General features: G+C 49.1%; 1 protein-coding gene across 1 annotated transcript; it reads right to left on the reverse strand.

Annotated features, from left to right (window-relative positions):
- Positions 1-135: 135 nt before the first annotated feature.
- Positions 136-20,527, reverse strand: Tfap2e (transcription factor AP-2 epsilon). Its single transcript, XM_021160933.1, has 7 exons — positions 20,218-20,527; positions 19,423-19,905; positions 18,873-18,924; positions 6,224-6,446; positions 4,829-4,947; positions 3,765-3,906; positions 136-911 (listed from the first exon to the last, which is right to left on the reverse strand). Exons 1-7 carry the CDS (start codon positions 20,242-20,244, stop codon positions 629-631), a joined length of 1,329 nt encoding a protein of 442 aa, XP_021016592.1. The 5' UTR covers positions 20,245-20,527; the 3' UTR covers positions 136-628.
- Positions 20,528-22,904: the final 2,377 nt, after the last annotated feature.

A 22,904-nucleotide genomic window follows, 5' to 3' on the forward strand; every position in this document is an offset into this window, starting at 1 on the left:
CCCTTTGTAAACAACAGCACCCACCATCTTTGCCCAGGTGGACATCCTAGTGCATGAGCAGAAGTCAGTAAAATGATTCCCCAAATCATTAGGATAAATAACTTGTTCTGGACTTTTCTTAATCTTCAAATTTAATTAGATCGTATATAAATAAATAAGACAGGCAGCAACAGGACTGTGGTATGCAGCCTGGGTTCAAGTTCAGTGGTTTGTGCTGGACCATCTTGTTCCTCAGGGGTCTCTCCAGCCTCTCGTCTCCAAGAGCCTGAAGGATCCAAAGAGCCCACTGGAACCTCCTTCTGGGTTCTGAGACTAGGAGACTGAAGTGAAGGTCACTAATTCTTCAATAGCACCTCTGATTTGTTATCAGCTTCGGGGTACCCATGGCTGCCCAGGCATCTCAGTGGGAAGGGCTCTGTCCCCTGAGCCAGACTTTCCCATGCCAGTTCGCGTTACGAGTCCTTACCAGAAACCACAGAAAGGCTTTCCTCTTTTACCCAACTATGTCCCACTCTGGGCTTCTGGAAAAATGTTCTCTCTGGCCTGAATAGAATCCCACATTTTACCCCCAGGAGCCAAGGCCCCATCTCAGGCTCTGGGAGTCATTCAGCTAGGGAACAAGAGCCAGTTACTTCCGGTGCTTGGTATCCTTCTCCGAGGCCTTGCTTTCTCCATGCCCGCTGCCGGCACTGCTTAAAAACATCTTGTCCAGTCCTTTGAGCGACTCTAGCAGGTAGTTCTGGAAGGCAGTGAGAGCAGCGCAGATGGCAGGCCCTCCAAAGCCATGAGTGATGAGACTAAAATGTGTCAGACAGCTCTGCACCCCGGGCTCCAGGATGAGTGCCGGGCGGCTGTTGCCCAGTGGGGAGCGGTCCTGAGCCATCAAGTCTGCAAACTCCTTACAGATCTGCCTGGTGGGGAAAGAGAACAATCACAGGTTAGAGAACAAGGTTCCGAACTCGGGAGAGGACCTGTTTGTTGACTTTTTGACATAGGATCTCTCTAGGTAGCCCTGGCTATCCTAGAACTCTATGTAGACTAGGCTGGCCTCAAACTGACAGAAATCTACCTGCCTCTGCCTCCAAAATGCTGGAATTCAAGGCATGCACCACTTCACCCAGCAATTGGCTGGATTCCTTACATTATCTATACAGTTTGACCTTCCTAACTGCCTACAAGTAGCATTCATACCATTTCACAAAAAATGGAGGCTGCCTTTCACAGAAGTTAACTCAGCAGCTCAGTGCTGCATACGGGAAACAGCGCGTGCGAAGACCCTGACTTCTCCTCCTTAGATGTCCTGCTTATGGAATGCAACTCAACTGCCTATTAAAGTTTCTGTGACCGCTTCTTCCTCCCCAGACACCGTGCTTCTGTGAACACGTCTGTGAAGGCATGAGAACAGCCCAGAATCTGCCTTACATAATTAAACTGGCAGCAGATATCGGTGCTTAGATCAATATCACATACATGGTATCTGTCCTTTTATATCATCCCACAAATCTATACCATTACCCTCATCGTAAGGTTTCAGACACAATAGGTGACCTGCCAGAGTGACTGAGATGAGACAAACCCAGGTCCAGCCCATGGCTGTCCATTCCTTTGTGAGTCAGATAAGGGGAACCCTCGTCACTCATCTTGGTGCCAGGCCATGCGTCTTAGACAAGCTCAGGTCCCCAAAGCCCTTGATGCGAGAGCTGATTCATGAAGGAGCGGGCTCCTTTTGGACAGGCTCCATTAGCCACAGGAAAAAGGTTTCCAGGACTCTGTATGGAATAGTCCTGTGAGGCTGGTTCCTTTCTGCCTAAAGGAGGGAGGTGCTGTGGGGAGGGTGCAGTGGTGATTTGAAGGCCACACCCACAAAGGGCAGCTGGCCTGGAGGATGGAGTGCTCCAGGTCCTCAGGGGCACTGGACTTTAGCCTACAGATGTTGGTCCTCAGATGTTGACCTCTTCCATCCCTTTGTTCCCACCCCTCTGTTTTTTTGTTTGTTTGTTTGTTTGTTTGTTTCCCGTTTGTTTGAATGGGACCGATAACATTCAAATAGTAGCTTTCCACAATTTAGATATTAAAACCTCTCCTGGGGCTGGTGAGATGGCTCAGTGGTTAAGAGCACCGACTGCTCTTCCAAAGGTCCCGAGTTCAAATCCCAGCAACCACATGGTGGCTCACAACCATCCTTAACAAAATCTGATGCCCTCTTCTGGAGTATCTGAGTACAGCTACAGTGTACTTACATATAATAAATAAATAAACCTTAAAAAAACAAAACAAAACAAAAAAAAAAAACCTCTCCTGAGGTATGAAGATAGAGTCTTTGGGAGGTAACTAGGTCTTGGGGATAGAACCCTATTGATCTCGACCTTCCTAATGGTGTGACCCTTTAATACAGTTCCTCATGTTGTGGTGACTCCCAACCAGAAAATTATCCCATTGTTATTTCATAACTATAATCTTGCTACAGTTATGAATTGTGATTTAAATATCTAATATGTGGGATATCTGATATGTGCCTCCAAAGGGGCGAAGACTCACAGGCTAAGAACCATTGCTATACGTGCTATTGGTACTCTTCCGGAGAGATGCCTGCTCCTTTTATCGTGTGGAGAACACAGCAGCATCAAAGTGCTGTGTGTATGTACGAAACCTGGCCCTCACCAGACACAGAAGCTGCCTGTATCTTGAACCACCTCCTGGACCATGGGAAGTGAGCTGCTGCCCATCTCAGGGCATCTTATTATAGCTACCCAAATGGATTAATAGTACATTTTAGTGGGATGCCAGTTTGCTAAGCAGGCTCTGAGGCACCTTTGGAGAACCTGATGTGATGGTAATGCAATAGCAGCAGGAGCCATTGATGTAGGTGACAGAGCACAGATGGGTTCTGGTGAAGGCTCAGGGGTAAGATGAGAAGTGTCAGCATGACGTCTATGGTGAGGGAGGTGACAATGGGACCTGCAGCAGGGTCAGGAATATCCTGAGGTCTTGAGAAGAAAGGTCTCAAACAGGATAACCCTTGTTGGGGAGCCTGGGACCCGTGCCAGGGTCTAGGGTGGTCACGCCTATCACGTAGGTGAATGTAGCACCTACAGGAGGTCTGTAAGCCTAGAGCTGGCACTTTCAAACTGTATGGCTCAGTGGTTAAGAGCACTGACTGCTCTTCCAGAGGTCCTGAGTTCAATTCCCACCAACCACATGGTGGCTCACAACCATCTGTAATGGGATCCGGTGCCCTCTTCTAGTGTGACTGAAGACAGTGACAGTGGACTCACATACATAAAATAAATAAATCTTTTTTTAAATGTATGCATATAATAGATATGTTCACATATGGTGTTTGTGTGTGCTCTTGGAAGTTTGTGGGAGTGTTCATAAAAGTCTCCTTATGATAAACATGGTACCTAAAGATATCTACTCATAAGCTAGGTGTGGTGGCACCTTTAGTCCCAGCACTTAGGAGGCAGAGGCAGGTGGATCTCTGTGAGTTCGAGGCCAGTCCAATCTACAAAGTGAGATAGATCCAAGACAGCCTTGTCTGGAAAAAAACCAAAACAGAACAACAACAAAATGATATCTACTCGTATGTGCCTGAATGGCAGATACAACTGTTCCCATGTGAACTTAAACAGGGAATCTAACTGCTATGTGGTGCCATATACCCTGTATGAACATGTGTGTGGTTGAGAGCTGTCTGATGTCCCCAGGTCTGATGTGTGTTTCTGGGCATTGCATCCACGTTTGCCATGTGTGCCCTTACTCACTTGGCAGCCAACAGCATGCTCTTGCGGCTGTGTAGCTCCCCAGGGTCAGCATGCTGTCGGCATAGGTACTCAGCAGCCGCCTTGGCTGGAAACTCAGTCTCACAAACGTAACCAAAGTCCCGAGCCAGGTGCACAGCTTCTCCTGGGGAGAGAGGAGATCTTACTAGGTGTGCCTCTAAGACCAGAGCCTAGCCTCGAACTGCTCCTCTCCTGGGCTGAGGAGCAGCCTGCTTCTGGGGATGCTGTCTGGTTTCTCTTCTCAGGTTCAACTTCACTTCCGTCACTCTCTGCTCAAAGATGGAGCTGGGACCAACGTGTATCCCACAGCCAGAGGCCAGAGTCGTCAACTTCCAGGGAAGAGGGATGCACCCCCTCACCTACATGTCCAAATACTGGCCAGTCACCCTACACACACACACACACACACCAGAAGTAGTTCTGCTGTAAGTACACACAAACAAATAAAAGGTATTAGTCTCAGAATTTCCCACAAATAACAAAATATGTATTCCTTTACATAAAATAACATCACTGGGCTGGCGAGATGGCTCAGTGGTTAAGAGCGCCAACTGCTCTTCCGAAGGTCCCAAGTTCAAATCCCAGCAACCACATGGTGGCTCACAACCATCTGTAATGAAATCTGATGCCCTCTTCTGGAGCGTCTGAAGATAGCTACAGTATACTTACATATAATACATAAATAAATCTTTAAAAAAAAACATTACTTTTGCATATACCTACATGCATCCCCTGTATATCACTAATTATATCTTGGTGACTTACAATACCTAGCTACCTGCAGTGTTGGTGACCAAAAGATGTCTGCATTTGTTCAGCACAGGTGAAACTTTTTCAACTCTTTCAAACCATAGGTGGTAAAATTCTCATATGTGGCAACTGTCTGTGTAAATCATGTGTACATACTTCTACATACATAGCACACAGGGTATGTGCCTAGATATAGCAGTGTTAACAGCCATAACTAAGCAATATCCTCCTCCAGTAGGAAGTCTCACCAGATGTCGTGTCTCTCACATTCATATGTATATTCAAACCTCGCTTACCTTCCACCAGTGAGGTCAGCAGAGTCACGTTGGCTGCCTTCCGACGACCAGCTGGCAGGTTGAGCCCAATCTTCTCCAGCCGTTCCCGCAGACACCGGCCTCCATTTTTGGACTTGGCCCTTAACGTACACAGACAGAAATATACAACCAACTATGAAGACCAGAGAAAAGCCTACAGGCTAAGTGACTCCAAGAGACCTTCCTTGCTCCTTATCCCTTGCTCCTCTTAAGGCTTGGTTGGGTATGACCTGGTTTTTTTTTTTTGGGGGGGGGTGTCTCTGAGTAAATCCCAACCTTTAACTGACCTCACTTTTGTGCAGCCAAGGTTGGGATAAAGAGCAGCACCCCACCATAGCAGCCCCTCATCCCTCCCCAGTCCTCTCAAGAGCAGGGGCAGGACAGGGGAACATCTGAGCGTCCTTCTTCCCCACCTCAACACAGTTGCTGGGGACACGTGAAACTGCGTCCAGAGACACACCGGATGACAAACACAAGGACACACAACTATCTACAAAGTCACATATACACAAATGAGCCCACCCTCAGGGTCTCCAATATATGGAGACACACATATCACATTAGAGACACAAACATAGACACAAAGAAACATACAGAGATACATGTGCACATCAAATTGGGGTCCCAGAGATTTATACAGAATCCTAGGGCTTCAACATGGGTCCCTACCAGATGTTCAGAGGTCATGAGTAAGAAGATACCCCCTCTAGCTGCACAAATGCACTCCCCCCGCCCACATACAACAGAGGTTTGCACATCTAAACAACTAGCTGTATAGAAAAAGAAACACATATGTGAGAGAAGAAAAAAGAAAAGAAATTTAAAAAAAGAACCAACTAGCTACAGATGCACGTGCAATTACACATATATACGCAGAGGAACCACTGGAGGCCACACATTCCCAACGACTGCAGAAGCCCACACTATGGAAACACTCTTGGTCATCACCTAAAATACATACACATGCAGCCCTTAGGTCATTACACCTGATCCCTGAAGCAGATTCCCCTCCCGGCCACAAGAACATGCAGAAAGAAAGACATGGCCCACCATGCTGTTCCCTCCAAACTCACACCAATTAGGCCTGTGCTGCGGTGGAGAAAGGATAAAGGAAGGTTCACCCTTCCCAGAGCCAGCCCTGTCCACCCTGCTTAGAGTGAGCAGGCCTTTGTAGCCACATTTATTTCTTTGCCCCTGGGTCTGCCCCCAGACCATTACAATCTGGAGTCCCTGGGCACTGCTCTATCAGAACCTGAGGTGGATATGGTGTTTGGGCCTGGAGTGAAGCTGACCCTTTCTCTGATTCTGTGAGAATGTCTGAAGATAATGAAGAGTTTAGCTGGGATGCTGTGTAGGGTTTGGGGCTAGCCTTCCTACCTTCGGAGGACACCCCCCAGGAGGGAGGCGTTGAGGCACTCAGGAGGTGAGAGTCGCCGCTGCACCTCCCCCACGGTCACCTTGTACTTGGATGTTGAGCTGAGCAATGACAGCCGGCCAGGCACGGAGCAGAAGACCTCACTGGGATTGCTGATGCCGCCAACCAGGCTGTCTTTGGACAGTGCGAGGGTGGAGAGGCTGCCGGCTTTGGAGGGAATGGGGACTGTGGAACAGAAGTAAAGGAAGAGAGAGAAGGGGGGACATTAAGCTAGTGACCACAGGACAGCTATCAGTCAGCTGTGCTGCAGGCAGGCTGACTCACCAGCTGTGTGTGTTGGTGAATGGTTCCAACACTTTCCATAGGGAGGGTTCTATTATCCCTGCTTTACAAAAGGAGAAACAGAGGCATAGTGTGGTGGAAGTGACGTGCCCAAGTAAGTCGATGAGCATAATACTGAACCCAGAGCTATCTGGCTCTTGCCCCTGGATCCCCTTCTTGAGTCCAGTGTTGGCACCATCAGAGAAGGAGGCAGGATTCTTGGGTCTCTGTGACAGAGTCTGGGAAATCACCCAGGTTCCCAAGGCCCCTTCTCTACTATGAATCTCCCCGTCCCATCCTGGGGTTTTGGAGTCCCACATGTTGAAAACAGAAGGTTGGGACCCTATTAGACCTCCAGCCTTTCCCACTTTGTGCCAAGTCCAGAAGACAGGAAATAAGGATCTCTATGCCCCAAACACCTAATATTCTCTGTGTAGGGCAAGGAGGAGACTCGGGATTTTCTAAGCTCTTGGCTCAGGAAGGAAGTTCTTCATGCAGTGTCTCCATCTTCCTTCTTAGTTACAGAGGAAGGAAGGGGCCAGGCCATGCTACTTTAGAGGTCTCTTGGTTCTCTCATTCAGGGAAAGGGGGCATTGGGAGAGAAGGCCTGTGTGTGGTGGGCGTGGGCATCAGTGGGGCATCTGGACTGGGTACTGAGCATTCATGGCTGCACGCATGCAGATTCCACTTCACCCCTCAAACCTACAGGACAACCCATGAATGCGGATACCCCTGTTCCCATAGACTGAAGCCCAGACAGGTGGAACAGTGTGCCTGCCATCAGGTAGCTGGTCCATTGAACTGGGACCAGAGTCTCAAACACAGCACTCAGCCTTCCCAGTGTTCAGAGAACACCGTCCCAGTACCTCCACATCAAGAACTCCTGGGCCTCAAGATTACAGAGTCTAAGGAGAACCTGATCCCAAGGTTTGGGGATGGCACAGTCTCAGCCTTTTCCCTCCTGGCCGCTCAGCCAGAAACCTCTCTATTGCTCCTGGCCTCTTCTTGACTGCCATATCCCACACAGGACTGTGTTCTATGGCTTGCATCCTTAGCCTGCCTGAGGAGCAGGTCCCTCTCTCATGTACACCGACACTTGCTCTTTGCTTGAATGTCTGTGCAGCCCTCGCTCTAGTCCCCTACTCTAGTCTGGAGAAGTCTTTCTGAACATGGGTCACTCCATAGCCTGCCACCCTCCAGTGCCTGGTCAGCTCCCTGAGAATCAAACCTAGCACATAACCAGATACTCTGATGCTCTCTATCAATAGTGCCAATTACACCCCACAAGTTGCACATGGGCAGCTCTGTGGAGCAGCACTGGTCTCCATATCCCTAGGTTAGAAGGAAGAAACTGAATGTTCAGACAGAGGTCAGGATGACATCATCTACTGAGCAGAAGTGGGTCATAGACGCTGGCCAAAGGTGCTCCCAAAGGTCATGTCCCTGATCCTAATCCTCCTTCATGTCTTGGCTCCCGCCTCCTTTTCTGGATCTTGCCTGGTTCCCATTTGTCTTTTAGGATCTAGACTTAAGACTGACCCATAGAGGGCTGGTGAGATGGCTCAGTGGGTAAGAACACCTGACTGCTCTTCCGAAGGTCCGAAGTTCAAATCCCAGCAACCACATGGTGGCTCACAACCATCTATAATGAGATCTGACTCCCTCTTCTGGAGTGTCTGAGGACAGCTACAGTGTACTTACATATAATAAAAGTAAATAAATCTTAAAAAAAAAAAAAGACTGACTCATAGAAACATCATTTAGGGCAGAGCATTAAGAAGTAATGAGCAGGACTGTGGGTGGCACACACTTTTAAACCCAGCACTTGGGGAGCAGAGGTAGGTGGATTTCTGAGTTCGGGGCCAGCCTCGTCTACAAAGTGAGTTCCAGGAGAGCCAGGGCTACATAGAAAAACCCTGTCTCAAAAAACAAAGCAAACAACAACAACAACAAAAGTAATGAGAGGCTGGAGAGATGGCTCAGTGGATAAGAGATCCTGGGCTCATTTTCTAGCTCCCACAGAGGGGCTCATCACCACCTGTAACTCCAGCTCAGTGGGATCCACTGTCCTTTTCTAGGCTCAGTGCACTCATGTGGTACATGAACACACAGGCAGCTAAGCACTCGTACACATAAATAAAAATAAGTCTTTAAAAAGAAAATGAGATCCAGGCGAGGTGGCACACACATTTAATCCCAGCATTCAGGAGACAGAGGCAGTAAAAGTGGGTCTCTGTGAATTCTAGGTCAGCCAGTGAGAGACCCTGTCTCTAAATAAATAAATAAATAAATAATAAAATATATTAATTTCAATATAGTAAATAGTATAGGGCTTACCATTTTATTTATCCTAATCAGAGGTATAGTAATTTCAATGTGTAATTAATATTTTTTATATGAGTACACTGTAGCTATCTTCAGACATACCAGAAGACATAATCAGATCCCATTACAGATGGTTGTGAGCCACCATGTGGTTGCTGGGAATTGAACTCAGGACCTCTGGAAGAGCAGTTAGTGTTCTTAACCACTGAGCCATCTCTCTAGACTGTGTAATCAATATTTTAAAAATATTTAAAGAGACATATTACATTCTTTGTACTTTGTCTTCAAAATCTAATGTGCAGTGTATACGTACAGCTATCCTCCATTCGGGCCAGTTACTTTTCAAATACCCACAGCTCTACACTTTTTGTGGCTAGTGGGCCACCATAGTAGATAGCTTGACCTTTAAAAGGCAAGAACGTAAGTTACCCTGACACGTGACACAACACTAACCAGAGATGTGGAGTCTGCAGAGCCTCTCGCCTGGAGCGGGCACCTGTCCAGAGCCTGCAGTCAGCTGACCATGCTCCCTCGGACACAGACACAGGTGTCTTCTGCTTAAGTCCTCCCTACTCAGCTTCAGTTGCGGCACCATCTTGTGGGTGGAGTCTCCTGGCCCCTCTTCGATCCCAGCCCCATGCATACCTGTTCCCATCCTTATAGCTCTTGATGTCCTTGTCTGTTTCCGCAGCTGTCTTCCCACCAGCTAGGAGTCTGTGGGGGCAGGGCCTTGGCACAAGTGGTCATCAGTGACTGTGGAATGAGTCCATGACGTAAGGGCGTGGGAACTCAGACTTGGGGTATGACGGCCACCAGACAAGTGTCTTTTTGCCCTCAGTCTTGAAGACCTAACCCAGGCCCTCACAAATGCTAAGCAAACGCTTTGCCACTAAGGTATATTACCATTTATCCATTTATTTGTTTGTTGGTTTGTTTATTGTTCATTTAGTTTTAAAAAGGTCTTGGGGGCTGGTGAGATGGCTCAGTGGGTAAGAGCACCCGACTGCTCTTCCGAAGGTCCAGAGTTCAAATCCCAGCAACCACATGGTGGCTCACAACCATCTGTAACGAGATCTGGCGCCCTCTTCTGGAGTGTCTGAAGACAGCTACAGTGTACTTACATATAATAAATAAGTCTTTAAAAAAAAAAATAAAATAAAAAGGTCTTACCAAGTTACTTGGTCTCCTAGGCCACAAGGGCTGGCTGGTGTTTTACATCTCTGTTTATTGTGTGTGTGCACATACATGAGTGTGCCTCAGCATGTGTGTGAAGGTCAGAGGACAAATCTCAGGAGCGGGTTCAGAAGCCAACTCAAGTCAGCAGGCTTAGCAGCAGCCATTTTTACCTCTCATTGACTCCTGATTATCTATCTATCTATCTATCTATCTATCTATCTATCTATCTATCTAAGACAGGGTCTCACTATACTGCCGTGGATGGTCTGTAATTTGATATGTAGACCAGGCTGGTAGGCAGAGATCCACCTGCCTCTGAGTGCTGGGATTAAAGGCATGTGTCACTACACCTACAATCCTGATGCTCTTTCAAATGAAAACTAGCACAGCGATCCATGATGGCCATGACAGGCAGAATCCATTAGAACAAGATCTCAGAGTTGTAAATGAAAACAGAGCTGCTCTGTTCCTGCGCTCACCTAATCCCACCCTTCCTCCAGAGGGAGGAACAAGGACATGTAAGCAGGGGAGGGGGGACCTCATCCTGTCCCTCTGCCCCCATGTCTCCAGACACCCTGTGTGTGTGTGTGTGTATGAGAGAGAGAGAGAGAGAGAGAGAGAGAGAGAGAGAGAGAGAGAGAGAGCACCTGTGCCCATGCCACTCCACCTGAGTTCTTTGTCCTTAGAGGATCTGGGGTAAAATAGCCATTCTATAGCTGACTGGTTTTTAGTGGTCTCACAATCACATATATGTTTGTCATAGAATGAACATTGTTCCATTATATATTTTATACAAGCTTAAGTTTAAAAGATGAAAACTGTAGACTGGCAAGATGGCTTTTGGCACAAGCCTGATGACCGGAGTTTAATTCCCAGAACCCAGGCAAAGAACTGGATGCAGCTGAGCAGATCTGTAATCGCAGGAGCCTTTAGTCCCAGCACTTGGGAATCAGAGGCAAGTGGATCTCCGAGAGTTCAAGGAGAGCCTTGTCTATCTCGTGAGACCCTGTCTTGAAAATACAAAACAAAAAGAGTAAAGAAAGAAGAAACCAGAGAGTCTCTACAAGGTAGAATGTAAGAACTGACTCTCAAAAGTGATTATCTGACTTCTGTCCTCCCTCCATGACTCCGAGCCAGAGGGAGGTGTGAGGAGAGCCGGAAGGCCGAGGTTCTTCTCTTTCACACAGCTATTATTAAAGCCAGGTATCCCTAAGGGCAGGCCCTGTGAGGCGGGAGAAGAACAAAGGCTTTGTGGAACACTTAGTACACGTGGCAAAACTAACTGTTCTCACAAACAGTATCCCCTGCTGGACACAGTGGCTCACGCCTTTAATCCCAACACTCAGGAGGCAGAAACAGGCTGATCTCTGAGTCAGGGACAGCCAGGACTGCATAGTGAGACCATACCTCAAATGAAATAAAACAAAACAAAAACAAACTAAATGTCAAGTTGCCCTTAGTGTAGGCACAGCAACAAGGGTGAGATTGCACATGACTTATTCTTTGCCTTCCGTACCCACAGGACAGACCCCGGCACGGTGACTCCTGAAGACAAAGTGCTCTAACCCTGGCGTTCCTGGGCATGCATGCATTTCTCAGACACACACAGCTCTGCAATAATACAAGGGCTCTCATTACTCACAAGCCATGTCATACAAATCTCCACTCCTATCCAAGGAGTAGACACTGTCTAGTTACTGAGTGTTAGGCTTGAAATACTCTTCTAGAAAACATACTAAAGTTACAATTCCTTCTAGAAGAAAATACAGAATAAAACATTTCAAAGACCTTTAGGTGGGCAAAGAATTCCTAGTTACAACATACCCAAAATATAGCCCATAAGAGAAAACAATTATAAGTTGGACATCATGGAAACTCAGAACTTCTACATTTCTAGTTAAGAAAATAAAAAGAAGGCCAGTCATGGTGGACACACAACTGTCATCTCAGCACTAGGAAAAGACAGGCAGTTTGATAACAAGTTCAAGGCTAGCCTGAGCAACATAGAAATTCTGTCAGAAAACCTAGGGTTTGAGGCTGGAGAGATGGCTCAATATGAGGAGTGCTGACTGCTTTTCCAGAGGACCCGGGGTTCAATTCCCAGCACCCATACGGTAGCTCACAACCACTGTGACTCTAGGTCCAAGGAATCCAAATGCTTTCTTCTGGCCTCTGTGGGCATTGCATGCATGTGGTGCACAGAACCATATACAGACAAAACACCCATGCACATTAAAAATTTTAAAACAGGGTTGACCAGAGCTATTGGGGTCAACCAGAACAAGCTGGGTCGACTAGAGCCAGCAGAGGTCCTGAATTCAAATTCTCAGCAACCACATGATGGCTCACAACCATCAGTACAGCTACAGTGTACTCATACACATTAAATAAATAAATAAATAAATAAATCTTTTAAAAAATAAAATAAAGGTGGAAACACGCTTATAAAAAAAAATTTTTTTTTAAAGCAAAACCAGGTGGTGGTGGTACACACCTAATTCCAGCGCTGGGAAGGCAGAGGCAGGTAAGATCTCTGCGAGTTTGAACCCAGCCTGATCTGCAAAGTAAGTTCTAGGACAGTTTCTCTAGATAGAGAAACTCTATCTCAAACAAAACAAAACAAAACAAAACAAGCCCCGAGCCCTAGGGCTCCAGGGCTGAAGAGAAGGCTCAGCAGTTAAGAGGACATAGTGCCAGCTGAGAGACAGCTCAGTGGTGAGGAACACCAACTGCTCTTCCAAAGGACCTGGGTTCAATTCCCAGCACCTACCTGGCAGCTCACAGTGTCTGTAACTCTAGTTCTAGAGAATTTGACACCCTCAGACATGTAGGCAAAACATTAATGCTCATAAGATAAAAGTAAATTAAAAACAAAAAAGAAAGCAAGCCAGAAGTTTATTCCCAATACCATACTGTTTGGCTCACATCTGCCTGTAACTCCAGCTTTGAGGAATCGAATGCCTCTGGCTTCAGGGTAACCTGTGTCTGTGTGTAGATACACACACACACACACACACACATCTTAAAAGAACCAATAGCCTGGGACTGAAGAGATGGCTCAGTAGTTAAGAGCACTGCCTGCCCTTCCAGGTTCTGAGTTCAATTCCCAGCAACCACATAGTGGCTCACAACCATCCATAATGGGATCTGATGCCCTCTTCTGATGTGTCTGAAGAGAGCAATGGTATACTCATACATAAAATAAATAAATAAATCTTAAAAATAAAAGATAACTGGTCAATAGCACATGAAAAAAGACTCACCACCACTAGTCACTAGGAAAACAGGAGTTGGAGCAGGGCAAAGCACTAGGTGGTTATGATTGACAACCCGAGGTGGGGGGCGGGGGAGAGACCAGAATGCCTACACATGATGGGCAGGAACGTAAGACAGTCCAACAACTCGAGGAAATGGCTTAGCATTCCTTCTCTCCGCTCTCCCTTCTATCCTCCCTTAGATTCCCTAAACGGACTCTACCTACTGGAAGTTTCTGAACAATTAAACATAAATGGACCAGGGGCTGGAGAGAAGTCTCAGCAGGTAAAAGGCACTTGCCACCAAACATTATGACCTGAGTTTAATCCCCAGTGCCAATGCCAGCACTGTGAAAAGAATTTGCAATTCCAGAAAATTGTCTTCTAACAGTGCTCCCATGCTGGGTACACACATGTGCACACATGCACACACACACACACACACACACTCACCCGACAAACAAATAAATACAATGAAACACCCAGTGCAGCAATCCCATTCCTAGGAATTTCCCCCAGAGCAGGAAAACCACATCTGTACCTACCACCTCACCAAGGAATAAGAACCCATTCAGGGGCTGGAGAGAGACCTCAATGGTTTGGAACACTCGCTATTCTTACAGAAGGCTGGTGTTTGATTCCCAGGTCCCGAGACCACCCATTTCTCTAACTCCAGAGGATTCTACACCTTCTTATGACCTCTACGGGCTCCAGGCTTGCATGTGGTGCATACACATTCGAGAAAGACATTCATACACATAAATAATTAAGCCTAAAAAGAAGGTTTAATAATTTTAACTTCTTGGTTTGTTGTTGTTGTTGTTTACTTTTTTTTTTCCTAAATAAGGTTTCCCTATGTAGCCCAAGCTATCCTGGAACTCACTATGTAGATCAGGCTGGCCTCAAACTTATAAAGATCCGCCTGCCTCTGCTCCCTAAGTGCTGGGCTCAAAGCCACTCTACCCAGCTGTTTTAATGTCTTTTGTGTACAAATATTTTGCCTTCATGCAAGTATGCACACCTTATGCATGCCTGGTACCTGAGAAAGTCTAAAGAGGACTTTGCATCCTCCTGGAACTGGGATTATGGATGGCTGTGGAGAATCAAACTCTGGACCCCTGCAAGAGGTCTTAACCACCAGACCACCTCTCCAGCTCCCCAAGAAGGTTAAAATGAAAGCCATTCAGAGCAGCAGTACAATGCTACTTAGCCACAAAAACCCAAACCCAATAGCTGACACGTTACACTAGGACAAACTCTGAAAGCATTTGCTAAAAAGAACCTGGATGCAAAAGTCACATATCTACAAAGACAGGCCTGGAATATGCAAATGTGTGGGACAAAACAGATCAGGCATTGTGTAAGGCTTGAGGCAGGAATGGAGATTCACTACAGATAGGAAGGAAGGAATTTCTCAAGGGGTGACCGATGTCTCAAATGGATTATGGTAAGTGATTAGACAACTCCATACATCTGTTAAAAGACCTTCAGGAAGGGGGCTTGCCACTGCACCTGGTGACCCAGAGTCGATTGAATTAACTCACAGGGTGGAGGGAGAAAACAGCTCCCATAAGTCCTGTGTCTCTCTGACTTTACAAACACTAAATTAATTAATTAAATAACTAATTAGCTAAAATCATTCAATTGAGCCAGGTGGTGATGGTGACCACTTAGATCCTCATACACTCCACAGCTCCTACTCTCCTCTGTATATTAAAAATTATTGCTATGTGGGCAATGGTTCTTTCAGTTGCCTTATGGTGGGAAAGCCCTAGCAGGCAAATGAAGAACTGTGGAGAACCGTGGGAAGGCTGGGCTAGATTCTGACCTTACATAAAAATCAAATAGTTCCTCAAGGACTTGTTTCCATTATTCTCAATTTTAAAGTAATACATTAAGATCCTACTTGTGGGGTCAGGGAGATGGCTCAGCGGATAAAAGGTGCTTATTGTCCAGCCTAGCACCTGAATTTGATCCCTGGAATCCGAGTAAAGGTGGAAGGAGAGACCCTCCTCCTAGAAGTTGTCCTTCCACCTCTACACACACGCATGTAGAAATGAATAAAAATATAAAAAAGTATTTTTCAACATTACTTCTTGTGGAGGAGGGGCTCATGAGGCAATAACCCGCAGTCAAGGATTATGGGTAGTTAATGGTTGCTAGGGCTGAGGTACAGCCAATGAGAAGTAGACAACACACCACACCTATGCTCATACAGGCAATCATAATTGAACTCAGTGGGTCACCAAGAAAAAGAAAGATGGGAGGGGGACCAGAGAGGGCAATGGTGGGGGTGAAAATGCCCAAAACTCATTATATACATGTGTGAAATTATCAAAAAAATTAAAATATTCTACTTGTCTTTATTACTAGGTTTTTGTTTTGTTTTGTTTAAAAACAAAAAACAAAAAAACACCCTGTTACAGAGACAAGTGCCTCCCTCCCTTCTCTCAAGTCCTGGAATGACTGGCTTAGCCCCTAGACTCCCTTCTGAACCTCCCCCCAGAGCTAAAGGGAGCAGAGGGAGGCTGTCTGTTCATTTCCTTCTTTATTCTGGAGACCCCTTGAGATCCAGATCACCTGCGTGCCCACTCCGACCATCAGCCACCATCTTCTGGAAGAAAAGAGGATCGTCTCTCCAGTCTCATACCCAAATCATTCCGCTCTATCTCATTTCTAATATCCACAATCTCCCTCACCCGCCTGTCTCCCCCTCCCCATCTCCCCTCACCCCCTGCCTCCAACACACACACACAGGTAAGGCGCTTGTGCAAGCTGCGCTTAGTGCGGTGGAGTAACTGTCCCAGCGTGCTCAGAAGGCAAAACCCAGCACTCACAGAGCAGACACACACAGAGCACCTTCAAAGACTGTCCTTTAGGAAGCCTCTAACTCTGGGGGACTAACCGACTCTGCTGTGAGCTCCTAAAACGTCCCGCACCAACACAGAGCAACGCCATTTCTCCTCAAGTCCCCCCTGCTTTCTACTGTCTGTGATAGGTTGTTAAAACTAAAGGTGACAGCTGGGCGCAGAAAACGGAGTGCTACTCATTTGCCTTCAGGTTTCTTCAGGGTAATCGGGGCCACTCCCAACTCACAGGGTGGCTGCAGTGGGCCGACCTAGAAGTCCTTATGGAGGCATGGGGTGGCGCGACAGGGACGCCCCTACCTCCTCCGGTCCAGGACAAGTGCCTGTAGTACGTGGAGATGTGCAGATCTGGGCTGTGAGGCTGTCCAGGCTCCGGTGCCATGAGATATTGGTTAGATGGACACCTGAGGCTTCCCCACATCTCTAGGAGGAGGGTCGCTTCTGCTGGAGGACCCGAGGCTGCAAGGGTTTCGTGTGCTGGACCCCAAGTCCTAGTGGCGCAAGGTCCCTTCACGCCGGGATGCTTCAGGGTTCCAAGGCAGGAGTTTCTTTCGCCAAGGCTGGGTTTGGGCGGTGGGCAGTCGCTCACCACAGAAAACAGTGTCCAGAGTCTTCAGAAACCGCCCGATAACGTTGAAAGGGCCTGAGTACCAACAGCAGTAGCTAACCCGTCACCTATGGCCACCCACCTGGCGAAGCCGAGTCCGACGTTCACCGTTTAGAACCCGGCAAAAATCAAAAAAACAAAACCCGAACAAACAAACAACAACAACAAAAACCCCCTGCGTGTTGCGAGGCTCTCCCAGGGAATGTGGTCTGGTGGTAGAGCTGCCTGACTCGCCAAAGCCACTCCTCTTGGGGTGGGTCGTGGAAGCCCGCTGTCCCAGGGCATTGGACCCCTTTTCTCTTTCAGAGGCCGGCTGGATAGCAGATCTCCAAGCTTGCCATGGATCCAGGCTCCTCTCTCCGCAGGTTGTCCCGGGCTGTTCCCTCCCTTCCCAGAGTTGCTGCAGTGCCTCAGGCTGATTTAGTTTCTGAGAGTGCTTCAACTCATTCCCGGGTGTGCACTTTGGGATCTGGACAGCCCGGCAAGCCCCGGGAACCTACAAGGAACTCTCAAGACCTAAAGCACTCAGAGCAACAGTAGATTCTTCTGCCTTGGGATACTGGAGTGCCTTCCTAAAACTAGAGCTTGGGTCTCTCTAGGGAGTCTGAACCTGGGTTCTCTGCCCTTAAGCCTGGGCAGGAGCCAGAATCTGGAGGATTTGCAAAGAGCCCAGTGGCAGGTTATTGTCGACTCCAAATCCAACTTTCCCTTCCACTGGGTCAAAACAAGAGCTGTTCAGGAACCCAACATAGTGCAGCTAGCAATGCGCTAGTGAGGTGGGTCATGGGCCTCTTCCCTGTACTCCCTGAGAGTCCCAGATTCCTGGAGACACCCCTCACCAAGTTCTGGGAGGCGTGTTCTCTAATCTCCTGAACTCCATACCTAGCTCTGGTTCTGGAAGTCCAGCCCCTTGTACAAGCTCCACTCCCACCTCAAGCCTCCCCTGAGAACCTAGGCAGGGCAAACAGCCTGGGCTTGAATTCACTTGTTTGAAAAACAGCTCCAGCCAAATCCTACGGGAGGTGTGCCTGCCCTTGGGCACTACAGGCTCCCATGAGCCTCTGAATTCCTTTGGGCACCCACCCCAATTCTAAGAAGCTTGCCCAAGGTCTGGGTCTCTGCTTCTATCTAATTTGCCTCTGTCTTACCTTTCCTAGGCATGGTTAGAACTTGGTCTTCAGGCCCAAAACTCTACTAACTCTACTCAAGGGGTGTCTCCCACTCCTGCCTTTGACTAATTCAAAAGACAAACAAATATGGAGGCAAACAACAACAGCAGCAGCAACAACAACCAACCAACCAAGGAGAGGCCCTCACATTCTTAGAACACCTCAAATACCAAACGACAAATTCCAGAACACACGTTAGGTATTCAGAGAAGCCCCCAAACAGAAACTATATCACAACACCCACAGATACAAATCACGAATACAGTCACAGCAGCAAACACACCCCAAGAAACACTGCTGCCTAGAAAAGGAACATAGAATGTGCACAGGACATTCTATGTTCTATGAGCTCAGAGACACAGACAGTCCTGGAAGCAGCAGACCTTTCCAGGAGCACACAGTCCGTCCCAAGCTAGTCATCTCTTCTAATCCTAAATGCTTTTAAAGAAAATCCTCTGCCCTGGGAGGTGAGGGGAAATGGAAACACCTCCCTCCCCGCCCCGTTCTGCTGAGAAGAAAGGAACAGAAAGCATTTGCCAGGCTCCAAAATGTTAAAGCTCAATAAAAGTGGAAACCATTGAACAAAATCTGTGGCAACAGTGCTCCCTTTCCCATTTCTTAGGAAACAAGGAAGTGGTTTAACTCGTTCTGCAAATCGACTCCAGATCCACAAGAACGCCCTTCCTTCAGAGAGGAATGGCCAAGCAGCTGCAGCCTAGGTAGTGCGAGCCCACCTCAGGCGGCAAAGTCCTGAGTCAAATTATCCAGCCAGCGCCACAGCCTCTCTCCTGGGCGAGGAAGGATGTTCCGTGGCCACGCAGCCCGGCGACGCACAGGAAACAACAGCCAGGGAGAAAGAAAATGGGTCTGAGCTCCCAGGGCCTGCACTATCACGTCTGGCTCTGCCCTGGAAGTCGCACACCATTTCTTACCTTTCTTGATCACCGATTGGTCCAGGAGGCTCATTCCAGGGTCATCTATCGCCTGCAAATAGAAGAGGATGGCAGTGAGGGCCCGTATGGACTTAGTCGCCCAGCTACCCCTAGTCCATCTCTGCTCCGCCCTACGCGCACCACCGGCTGCCTGAGGCGGCTACCGGGGGACAGGCGTGACCAGGAATAGCCTGGGCTCAGCACCATCTGCGTCTAAGCTGCAGCACTGACTGGATGATTGCCTTGCGCCTCTCCTAACCCCGGCCCAGGTTGCCCCTGCGGACTAGGACTGGGTATGGATGCCCACCGTGGCTCAACCCTACAGTGGGGAGAGAAAGAAGTGATTCCACGAGGGCTGCTGCCACCCAGGCACAGTTCCAGGCCATCTTTTGGCCCGAGAGCATCTAACGGAAGACTCCCTGTTAGCGGCAGAGATGGAAAGTTGCACCTGGGAGAAGAGTCGGGCTCCTGCTTTTGTTACTTTTTTGCTTCCAGCCAGGATGCTAAATCGCTGCCCTTCGGGGCCCACCGTGGCTCACTCTGGGCTTACCTGCAATTCCTCCAGACCGGGCGGCTCCGCCAGTCCTGGAAGACCGAAGGGAGCATCGGCCAGGCCGTGCGCGCCGTCGGCCAGGCTGTGCAGGAGCCGGGGAACCGCGGCGGCGTAGTCTCGGCGCGGGTCGAGACCCAGAGCGCGGGCGGGTGGCGCCAGCAGGCCGGGCGGCTCGTCGTGGGCGCGGGCGGCCGCGCGGGGCGCGGCCCAGGCGGCCTGCGGGGGCTGCGGCTGTGCCAGGGGCGCTAGGCCGCCGTAGGGGTCAGCGGCGAGGTGCGGAAAGGCAGCGGCGGCGTCGGGGCCCTGGCCGTAGGGCAGCGGCGCCTGAGGGTAGGGCGGCGGGAAGTAGGGAGGATGATAGTCCGCGGTGGCAGAGGCGGCGGGAGTGTGACACAGTGGCGGCGCGGGCCCGTAGGCCGCCTGGGGCAGGGACGACAGGCGGGTCCCGCTAGCTGCTGCGCCCAGCCCGTCGGGGCGCTCCTGCAGAAGGGGAGGTGTGCGTTAGGTGACCCCTGAGCGGCCGAAAAGACACCAGCCCGCCAGGTCCCCTCCAGCTCGCGGGTGTCCTGCAGCTGTCCACCGGCGATTGCCCCGCGGGCGCCGCGGCCCCAGGCTAGAGACCAACCACGCACGGGTCTCTGCCACCACTTCCTCGGCTGCCAAGAGGCCCTGCGGTCCCCTACCTTCGCGATTTCGTTGGCGCGGGGGTGGGGGGCAGAAGGTTTGGAGGCTTCAGCAGCCAGGCTCCTCGATGCCCTCTGCCCAGTGTGCCCGGGACCCGAGTCTACTCACCATGGCGGAGTATGTGTGCACCAACATGGGGCGGGTAGTGTGGGGCGTGAGGTGTGGCGGAGACACAGCCCTCGTTCGACGGCGAGGCGAGAGCTCGAGCCGGGAGCCCTTACAGCCCACGGGGATCACCGACTGGAAGCTGGGGGTAAGTCTACCGGGTATCCAGAAGGTATGGGGTGCTCAGCGGGGGACGCCTGCGGGCGCGTCCATGGAGATGGGCCAGATGGAGCTGATGGCACTTGGAAAAAAGTCGGGCAACGGGTGCCCAGCGCCCGCCCTCTGAGCTCAGCCCGCTCCATGCACTCTAGTTATAGCGGCGGGGGCGCGCTCGGGCCTCTGGGGGCGCGCATTAAAGAGACAAGCTATGGCCTATCTCAGGCTTTTCCCTTGGCTGCGGAAAGGGAGGCGTGGCTCTGGTGGGAACCAGTGGGGCGAGGAGTGAATGAATTCGAGCCCAGCTGATGTGAGCTCCATCTGACCTCCAAGCTTGCAGCTGCGATCAAATGGGATTCGAGGCTGGAATGCAACTCAGGGGTCTGTGTACGCTCGGGTCTGTGAATTTTCTCTTTACATTTGCTTATTACATTAACTTATTTAGTGGCGTGTGCCCGATGTGCGGGTCAGAGGACAACTTGCAGTAGTCAGTTATTTGCTTCCATCCTGTGGGTCCTGAAGGTTCGAACTCAGGTCTTGAGGCTTGGTGGTCAGTGAATTAACCGAATAAATGATCTCGCCACTCCCTTCTAAATCTTTTTAAATGAATGCTTAAACAAATGTATGTGTTCGCCTTTGAGTTTGAGCAAAGCATTCCCTGTTTCTGGTATCAGCTTTCTTCCCTGTTAAATGGTCTTTTCTCTGACCACCCAAGGGTGAGTGTGGAATACACCGGTGAGTGGCAAACTCAAGCCCATCAGCTTATGTGCATACTTGTGTCAGTGTGTGTGTGTGTGAGAGAGGAGGGGGGAATTAGCAGTCTCTCTTTCATGGTTTTGGATCCAAAAAATGCTCTGAAAATGCCGACTTCTCTCAGACTTTCTAAGCTGGTAATCCTCAGTGCCAAGCCAGGATCCTTGGATGCTGAGGACACCACCTAGGCAGAGAGAGTAGGAGTCTGGCATGATCTGCACTTAAGAAGAGGCCAAAATACTGACACAGGGTAGAAGGAGTGCATTGTGACACTTAGGCACAGTCTACACGTTTGTGTGTCACCATCACCAGGGCAGGTGCTCTCTCTCTCTCTCTCTCTCTCTCTCTCTCTCTCTGTCTCTCTCTCTCTTTCTCTCTCTGTCTAACACGCCCTAATCACCACTGCCAATCCCTTTTCTTTCTTCCAAAATGTAACCCTTCTGTCCTAAGAAAAGGCAAGTGAGAGAAATCCCAACGACAATGAGAATTTAAAAAGCAGAGGGCTGGAAAGATGGCTCAGTGGTTAAGAGCACTGACTGCTCTTCCAAAGATCCCGAGTTCAATTCCCAGCCACCATGTGGTGGCTTACAACCATCTGTAATGAGATCATATGCCCTCTTCTGGTGTGTCTGAAGACAGCAAAAATATACTCACATAAAATAAATAAATCTTAATAAAAAGCAGAAGGATGTTTTCTTTTTCATGTTGAAAATAGGGAGGGGATAGAAATGGTCACGGTGCCCACTGTTAATATGGAGTCTCCTAACTCACCAAGTCCTTTACCACCCTCATTTTCAAGTGAGGAACAAGGCACAGAGAGGCTAGGTGACTTACTGGCCTATGGTCAAACAACTAGTTCAGTGGTGGGGTGGCCCTTCTCTGTTCTCAGGATCATTATTCTTTCCTGTCTTGGACTCAGGCATTTAAATTTTAGTCTCACTCCTCAGAGGCTGTGTAATTCTGGACAAGTCTGGCTTCCTCTCCAAGTTCTGTTTCTGCAACAAAAAGTAGTGGAGAGGAACCGCTGCCACCTTCTGTTTCTTTCTAGTGAAGAAACAGACGAGAAGGTAAAAGTGATACCATTGAGAGATTAGAACATTAACCTATGTTCTAGATGGCATCCTAGAATGCACATGGCTAGAACGAAGCCGAGGCTGGATTTCTTTCAGCCATGACACATAGGATGGGGCTGTGGGGGCTGTGAGGAGAGGATGAAATTAGCTAGTATCCGAGGATTCATCCCTAAGAGCTTCCCAGAGGCCGGAACCAGCAGCTATGATGGCGGGGGAGGCAGATGGGGCAGCTGTGAAGCCTTTCTCTTCAGGATGCATCTAAGATCTGGTGTGAGTGTGTGTTTGTTATCCATGTCTGTGCCTGCTTCCCTCACCCTAGACCCTTGACCTCAGTCGTGAGACGTCTGAAATGAATCTCAGAGATAGATGTCAGTGCATCGCTCACGAGTTGGTAGACTCCTGTGGGGAAGGTCCAGAAACCACGATGAGGGATGTGAATGATGCCTGGACCCAGCTTGGGTTCCCACCCCTCTGCTCTTCTGACGGGCGGGCAGGGATGGGCTCTGTCTCTGCCTCACTGGCTTCCCTCACGCTTGCCACCAGCTCCTCTTACTCTGCCCGCTTTCCTTTGTATTTTCACCTCCTCTCATCAGCAGCAGACAGTTCTGAGCTGTCATGTGGGAGCTGGGAACTGAGCCCAGGTCCTCTGGAAGAGCAGCCAGTGCACCCAAAAATTAAGCCATCTCTCCAGCCCCCAAGAAATCCATT

Source organism: Mus caroli, chromosome 4 (assembly GCF_900094665.2).
Source record: "Mus caroli chromosome 4, CAROLI_EIJ_v1.1, whole genome shotgun sequence".
Taxonomy (NCBI): Eukaryota; Metazoa; Chordata; class Mammalia; order Rodentia; family Muridae; genus Mus; species Mus caroli.